This window comes from Heliconius melpomene, chromosome 11 (assembly GCF_056956725.1).
Source record: "Heliconius melpomene rosina isolate 202511_hmr_F chromosome 11, ASM5695672v1, whole genome shotgun sequence".
NCBI classification, from domain to species: domain Eukaryota; kingdom Metazoa; phylum Arthropoda; class Insecta; order Lepidoptera; family Nymphalidae; genus Heliconius; species Heliconius melpomene.
This window is the reverse complement of record NC_140399.1, coordinates 3,208,442-3,216,893: the sequence shown is the minus strand read 5'-3', so window position 1 is coordinate 3,216,893 and position 8,452 is coordinate 3,208,442. Positions and strand designations below refer to the sequence as shown.

The 8,452-nt window shown below is 33.8% G+C and overlaps 1 protein-coding gene across 1 annotated transcript; it reads left to right on the top strand.

The window, feature by feature from the left end:
• The first annotated feature begins 2,055 nt into the window (after positions 1–2,055).
• LOC146534368 (uncharacterized) lies at positions 2,056–8,295 on the top strand. The gene is made up of 5 exons (XM_085192701.1): positions 2,056–2,659; positions 3,396–4,265; positions 4,698–4,976; positions 5,874–6,012; positions 8,162–8,295. The coding sequence occupies exons 1-5, from the start codon at positions 2,279–2,281 to the stop codon at positions 8,293–8,295; spliced, it is 1,803 nt and encodes a 600-aa protein (XP_085048827.1). The 5' UTR covers positions 2,056–2,278.
• Positions 8,296–8,452: the final 157 nt, after the last annotated feature.

Here is an 8,452-nt window from a genome sequence, read left to right as displayed (position 1 = left end):
AGACTAGAATACATAATTATTATGATACCGTATCGTACGGTATAATATGTGGTCGAGACTTTTGTATTTATCATTTAAATATAATATATATACTCATACTCATACTCATATGAATGTTATATTACAATAGCTATAACAAATAAAAGAAAATAGAATGATTTTTCATTCTAAATTTAACTATGGGTAGGCATAGTTATGATATGTGGATAGTCTACACATCAAAATTAAAAAAAAAATGTAAAGAAAAAAATTCAAATTCCACCATTTGTCCCCTTCTGTGGAATGTTCAGATTCGTAGTTCATAGTTTCAAAAATTTGTAATTTAAGTTATTACGCCCGTGTCATCGAAATCATACATATTTTCAGCGTAGAATATACTTGAGTTGATTTTTTAATGATCATTTCTAAAATGTGCTTCAGCCTTTTTACTATAATTTCTAATAAACTAGCTGTTACAAGTATCTGACTCTTTTCTGTGGTCCAAAAAATCTGCATTTAAAAAATTTCTACTAAAGTTACCTTAAATGTAATATCTTTTAATTTGGTAATATTAGACAGCTATAATTTGCTTACACCCATTACGCAAGACGGATGTGTATTTTTATATTCCAATAAAAAGAATCGTGTATTTTATTCATTTTGTAAAAGATCAATGCATCTTTCCTATTTTTAGTGTATTTTGGTAAGTATGTGCTACTTATATTTGTAATTATATAGGCACAATGGATTTAAAGGAGTATTTTTGAAATCTCACTTGCCATTTCTCTATCCTTGAAAACTAAAGACAATTGCTGATTTTCGATTGGAAAATCTTTTCTGTTGACATATTTTCTGTTACCTTAAATAACGAAATCTTAGCTTAGCTACCTTTTTTACATTGTTCAAGCCACATTGCCATATTCAAATAGATCTGGGGTGCACTAAAGCAATGAAGAGAAGAAAAAACGAAGACGTGAGACAAGTTGAGCTAAACAAAACATTGATCGACATTGATCATCATCACCAGCAGATGATTTACATATTAGCTTCACCGGCTGCCAGGCGGGAGCTAATAACTGCGGCACAGTTAATATTTCTGCAGTTATTACCGATTAAAGTTGCTATTGTTATGTATAAAATATTAAAAATCAAATCATAAAAATTATGCGTCGAATATCTTTTTCGAAAACCAATAATGATCTGGTCTCATATTTTTCCTGTATTAGGTTAATCTATAAGAATTAAATGAGAGTGATTTTGAACAAATGTTTCGCTTTTTTTTTACACACACATTTAGGTCGCGATTTGTGTATGACCCATATAATAAAACGCTTATTTATTTTCTATCTTTTTTTTCTCTCAGATTTTTTTATTACGATTTCAGTTTTGCCTTAGTGTGTACATGCAGTTGATAACACTAACTGGCATTTTTAATAGTTTTAAATAAGTTAAATTTTCAAAAATCAGGAAATATGGAATTTGAGTGGTGGTTTTTTAACATATTAGGGAAAATATATATTTTTTCACATACTTAATATATAACAAATATTTATTAAATTGTTCTTGCTATAACTTTGCTATATTGTATTTGCAGGCGCTTATAACATATTATATCAGGATTTAGGCTAGGGATTAAAACTTTGCACCACCTAAAAAAGAAGAAGAAGAGAAGACTAGTATTATTCTCGAGAACATATGAAAAAATGAACTTTAAAATTTAACGAACACTAGGATATTTTGCACTTCATTTACCTAAGTAATCACTGCCAAAGTAAACACCACCCGAGCTCCATATTCCCTAATAATACTTACCGGTGTTGGGTGTATGTGCATTGTACACTGAAACTTTGAAAAAATTAAAGAAAACAAAACCTTTTTTAAGAAAGGAGCAAAAAAAGAATGAACAGAAGAATGAAACAGTTAAAAATAAATTAACTCTAATAAGAAATATAACACCTAATAAAAAATAATAAAAGCGTGTTACATTATGATAGCGAGAGGAAAAGAAGGTTGTGAATGTTCTTAATTATACCATCAAAATATTCAATTAATGATATTGTAAAAATATAGCTTTGGTTAACAAATAATAAATCAACCAATTTAATTTAAGCTGACTTAAAAAAATGTTACGCTTATCAAGAGATTAATCACCGTTTTAATCATTCTTTTCAACGTTTGGGTGTTAATCTATAGAGGCCATTCACCGAAAATTACGGGGACTAAATGCTAATGAGTCTCGAAGAAGCCTCTAGCCATTGTAGCCCGCAGCCACCCAAGCGCGGACAGAGTCGCGTGCACGATGATTCAGCTCGGACGTTTGCGGACCGTTGTTTGTGCAAATATTTTAACACCAATTATTTTCGTTCTTGCAATTGTTAACTTAGTGGTTGGTATAGAATATGGAATCCCTATTGAAATCAAACTCTGGGACTCCAAACGGACTCCGCTGGCTCATATGGTTGATGTGACAAACGAATTTGGTATAAAAGTTCTTGCGGAACATAATTTTTTAAATGATAATAATATTGCATTCTCGCCCTATGGATTAATGGGAATATTGGTAGCTCTATACGAAGGAGTCGATGGTGAATCTTCTTACCAGATCCAACGGAGTATGCAGCTTCCATGGAACAGGAATGTAATGAGGATTGGATTTCGAGATATACATCGTACACTTAAAGTGAGTCATTTTATAAAACAGAATTATTATCTTATTTTATGAATATACAAATTAAAAACATTCATTGTTCTTTGTATGAAAAAAAACATTAATAAGGAGTTCAAAATTCTTAAAAATACCTACGTTCTGACTTTTTACTTATCTTCATTTAACAATATTTTCATTTAAAAGTAATTTTAAAATAATATATTAGTGTAAATCCAATGTTGGTTGTTTACCGCGCAATTTTAATCTTTAAAAATTTTATTTGATGTTAATTATGTTTTTAATTTTGATGTTATTTGTACATCTGGAAATAAACCATAATATCACTAGATAATTTTATTAGGTACTTGTAAAAAAATTCGTTTATTAATATAAATATTATGTTGTTATTTTTTACAAGTTGCACAATAGTCTAATTGCGCGCCAAAAATATTGTTCGCGCTTTTTAGTGGTTTTCCATTAAAGCTAGTCATAATATTTTGAAGAATGTCTAATATAAAACGGTAGTACCTCATGTCTCTAAGCTAGTTAGAGACTATTTCAATTATACTATAAGAGTAAGTAGATACAGTCGTGGCGCAAGGGCACAAGCGTGCGACTGTAAACGTGAAAGGTTGTGAGTTCGATTCCTCCGTGATGCATAGGTACGCACGCAAACTTAAATTAGTTGTATTTATCGTTGACAACTTACGATCCTGAAATTAATACGGAAACCTCGGCTAATGACTCACACGGCTCTTTTTCCTTTCAGACATACTTCGTACCTGAAGAAGGATTCCTCGCTGGATTAGCTTTAAATAATGAGAACGTTACGTTTAATGAGAGTTACAGAAAGATTTTACGATTTTATGGGTTTGATTTAGAAAATGATAATACAACATCTTCAAATAATACAACCAGTACGCTGGATACTCCTGTAGGAGTAGATAACGCTTCTCCTACCAATGTATCAACGGAAAAAGTTCCCAGTCGTGAAGATGTTACAGCTCAACCTACAGAAGGCACTAAAGAAGAAACAACTGTCAATCCAAATGTAGAAACTATAACTGATTTAGATCGAGGGCAGAGCACTGAGAGCACTTCGTCCATCCCATCGTCTACAGTGACCGGTTCACCAATAAGTTCAACGGGACTAAGTGTTGATAATAAAGAAAACACCCAAATAATAGAGACTGAAACCACAAGTTTTCCATCAGAGTCGATATCAACTGTCACCAACCCAGTCCCTGAATCTTCAGTTATTTCACAAACAACTGCTAGTCAAATATCTTCGGATAGCACCAGTACGAGCATCGGTTCAACTGTAAATATTGAGACTGAAATATTTCCAACATCTGAAATGAGTACATTATCTACTAATGTTGAAGCTTCGACGATGTCCACTTCAGTTACAAGTACTTCCAACACTGATTCAAGTACAGCAGAAACTACCATGGCGTCTACAACTCAAGGGATCGAGACTCTTGAACGTCGAAAAAAATCTGTAGACTTCTTATTCACAAACCCATCATCATATGAGGATGATTATTTGGTATATAGATCGTTTAACATTGGCGTCGAACATCCTGAACAAACTGTTGATGACAATATGTTTTTGGTGAACGGCCTTAGAAATATTCAGGTAAACTCCTTTCATATAATTTATAGGGAACTCGTTATCAAGGCTTTTTGGCTTAATGTATGAATGATTTAGTTTTATATAATAACTAGCGGCCCGCTCGCGGTTTCACCCGCGTGAACTATGTTATTATTAATTTCTGTCTCCATGGCTACGTCCTAGTGACGTCTATGCAAAATTTGAGACTCCTAGCATTTAGTAACGAATGACAAAGACAAATGTCATTAGTAACGAAGTTTCATACAAACTTTCAACCCCAAAAACAACCACTTAGAAGTCGAATATTACAAATTCCCGTCTTAGCGAGCACCTACTTCCTATAAGTAACTCCTATGCAAAATTTGAGATTCCTAGCACATGTAGTTTCTGAGATTTCGTGATGAGTGAGTGACCTTTCGATTTTATATATATAGATGATTATAAAATATTATTTAGGTAACCTACATGCAATATGACTCCATGTTGGAATACGCGTACCTCCCGCATCTTGAGGCATCTGCACTTCGATTGCCACTAGACAGCGATCGCTACTACTTGCTCGTGGTGTTGCCTTTGAGAAGAGGTTCTGGAGAACTCTCAAGACTTTTAGGTCGAATGGCACGGGAGTCCGATCTTTCCGATATTTACGCAGTTTTGAGACCGCGACGTGTGAAAGCAGTAGTACCTAGCTTTACCGTCAAAGGCCATGTTACCCTTACAACGGACTTGCAGAAGGTTAGTTTACAGAAAAATTATGTATATGTATACCTATAATTATATGCCTTTATGCTTAGAGTATGTTTTAGCGAATGCGGAACCTACTGGATAAGTATTTGTGAAGTCAAATATCGATTTGGGGATAAGTTTGCAAAAATATAGTAAAATAATTGTCTTCTGGTTAGCCAGATTTCCCAATGTGATTTCATTAAATTGATAAGAAAGTGTATAATTTCTCTACATACCTAAAATAGGGAGATATTTATAGGTAAAATATAACCGTATTAAAATAATATACGGTTATTCTGGTTATAAATGAGCATCTTGAGTCTTACATGCTTGATACTGAACTGGTTTTGAGTGCAGTAAATTTTGCTTATGATGTTCATTTTTGATTAAAGCGTATGCCAATTAAGGACAGTAAAAACTCTTGTATAGGTATTAAAATTAATGTTATCTTGTTTCGTTGGAGCGACACAACGTTACTGTTAATTTATTTTATAAAACTAGTTACTCTATTCTATGAAACCTAACGAGGACGAAGACTGTGAAAGTTTTTTTATGAAATAAAAAAAATAAGTACTAATTTTATATGTTATATTGAGTGAACTGTATACTAATCTGTTTAACCGAGTTCAAATAGTGGGAGTTTATCAATTTGACTATATATTTTTTATGCTATATAAATTTTATGCCACTTTAAAGCCGGGCTTTTGCCTTGGTGCCAGAGCTAAGAAATGAAAACATTAAGAAATAATAATTAATTCTTTCGAGTGAGGATTGCCCCTACAACCGTAGCGTTACAGTCACACCCTTGTGCTTATGAGATACGACGGCATCTACCACTTTAACTATCGTAAATAAAAAATAACTTACACTAAATTAACTAAAAAACAACGGCAATAATCACTATAGCTGGGCATACGCGACGTGTTCGAGCCGAGGCAGCACGACTTCAGCCCCATGACACCGCAACTGGGCGTGTATGTGCGCAGTATAGAGCAATCTGTGTCCGTAGCCATACGAAAATATCAACCTGATGATGTCAAAAATAGTAAGTGTATTTGATAGTTTTTAGAGGGAACCTAGGATTAAGAAACTTCTTTCCCATTAAAATAGCCCCGCTCTGGTAACGAGGCAATGAGTAGCGTTGAGTTCTGTCACCCAACACGAAATGCCTTAAGAATTCGGTGAAAAGTGCGTAGCGAAGTGTCTTGACACTAGCCTACCCTGCTATATGCGGATGCAGAGAGAAAATAAAAAAAATAAAAAAAGAACATAGTATATCACACACAATCTAAGAAATATACATCATTCTTTCTTCTTAAAACATACACTCTATCAGTCGCTTTTGTTCGTATGGATAATAATATATACTTAAATAACTATTTTTACGTGTTTCAAGAAACCATTGTTTGTCATTTACCTCAAACAAAGATACTTAGACAGGGTGTAAGGTTACGATGTGATCCACATAATTAGCGGCGGACGAGGTGCGTGGGACCACAAGACCGGGGCCACTCGTCACGCCTCGCCACCCACAGGAAAATCCTTGGACGACACTAAAACGCTCTAAATATTCACTAAAATGTGGCTGTTTAAATTAAATGCATTTATCTAAATAGTTCAGATGCTTTACTTCTTATTTTAGGAGGGTAGTGTACTTACGTGTTTATTATTTAAAATAAATATAATAGTTACGTAAGGGCAATCAGTTTTTAAGTTTAAATGCCCACGCATAAAAATAATATCAACTTTAATCTCTATACACTTGTAATAAAAGCCAACAATATCATTTTCAAAATGATATGTCTTCACTTTCTACGCAAAAGCCAGTGAACAGATTTTAATAAAACTTTTGCAAATTTGGCGAAGTAGGTACTGGGTACGACTTTTTTCGAAAGCGCAAATACCTGATGTCCACTCCACTTTACCTTAGGAGCAAAGTAAAGTGGAGAAAAATCATCACTTAACTTGTATACATTTATAAAAATTTACTATTTACTATAGACAGCCATTAATACCTAATTAGACTACAAAATATGAACAGTAGAAGACGAGACGACAGAACATCTAAGATTAGGTAGGTATAGTCGGATTTTAAAAGAACTTTTTACATTATAAAGTTAATTGAATATTTATTCACATAATAATTATTACACTATATAAGATAAATTTGGTGCTAAGTTGTGTTAACTAAATACAATGAGAATTCTATATATTATGAACAATGTAATCTGGCTCTTAACGACTTGCATAAAATTGCGTACATCGCTTTACCCTCGTTTTACGGTCTAGGGCCAAGATAATTAATGTCAGAAGAATTTTAAAATCGTATTGCCGAGTGGTGAGTGGGCACAGGCCACTACCATTGTCTCTCACTGCGGTGGCGCAACGCGGCGACACGCGCGTTTGAATCCATTGATGCGCCACGCGGCATCCAGGCAGCCACCTGCATCGACATTACGACCTAAATGCCTAATCGAGATGGAAATTATGATCAGATAGGCAAGCTTTTCAATTACATCAATCAGAAAAACAGAAAAATTACGAGATGATTCGTTTCCTGTACCCCATTAATGATTTTGCTTTTTTTTCAACGGTCTGTCGCATTTACATGACAAGGACGATTTACCTATTATTGTGTGATGATTCTGTCGAACTAATCTCTTTCAAAGGTTTTCTAATTTTCTAGAATAATTATGATTACAAAATATTTAAGTTAGCTTCATGCTGTATCCCTAGCGGGGTAGTCAGAGACAACGGAGCCAAACACTACGGTCTCTATATACTTCTATTGCCTCATCTACTGTCATCAACCTCTTCATACATGCCTTCCGGGGAAGTCTACGAAGAGATCGCATCTCTATAGCATTCATCTTTCTTTCATTCTTCTTCTGTAATTCTCACGTTTCGATTCCGTATAAAATAAATATATTCGCGTTGGTACCAGCAATGCATCGTGTACGGCCAAACGTTTCGCCACGTTTTCCACATCAATCTTTCATCTCTACTGAACATACTCGATATACCACGTCATTCACTTGTTCTAATAACTTACCATTTACAATGGTCTTGGATTTCGTCTTTTCTCTCAAATACTAGAACCTTTGTCTTACTCGGATTCAGGCTTGGATCATTACAATTTTTTGTTTTACACTCTTCGTATTGTGAAAATAAAATAATATTTATTTAATTTTCAGGATATGCAAGTAGCCGCCATCCTGTTGTTTTTTCTGCGACACATCCTTTTCTATACTTCGTGATGGATTCAAATATACACGTAGCTCTAATGGCTGGCAAAATGGTTGATCCACTAAATACAAGAATACTATAAACTTGCGTTTTATTTCTTTCTATATTCTGTAAAATGTATAAAATAAAATGGGAAATACATAACTAGATTGAAAAATACAGTAAATTGGGAATAATTATGTACTTACCAAGTATACTAGAGGCTTGTGCGGCTTGAAATCGACAAATGTTTATTTAAA

Bases quoted from the DNA above. Each gene is read 5' to 3' on its own strand.
- LOC146534368 (XM_085192701.1), top strand. From the start codon at position 2,279: ATGATTCAGCTCGGACGTTTGCGGACCGTTGTTTGTGCAAATATTTTA. The intron at 2,660-3,395 runs GTGAGTCATTTT...TTTTCCTTTCAG, and splicing joins ATATACATCGTACACTTAAA to ACATACTTCGTACCTGAAGA. The intron at 4,977-5,873 runs GTTAGTTTACAG...TAATCACTATAG, and splicing joins TTACAACGGACTTGCAGAAG to CTGGGCATACGCGACGTGTT.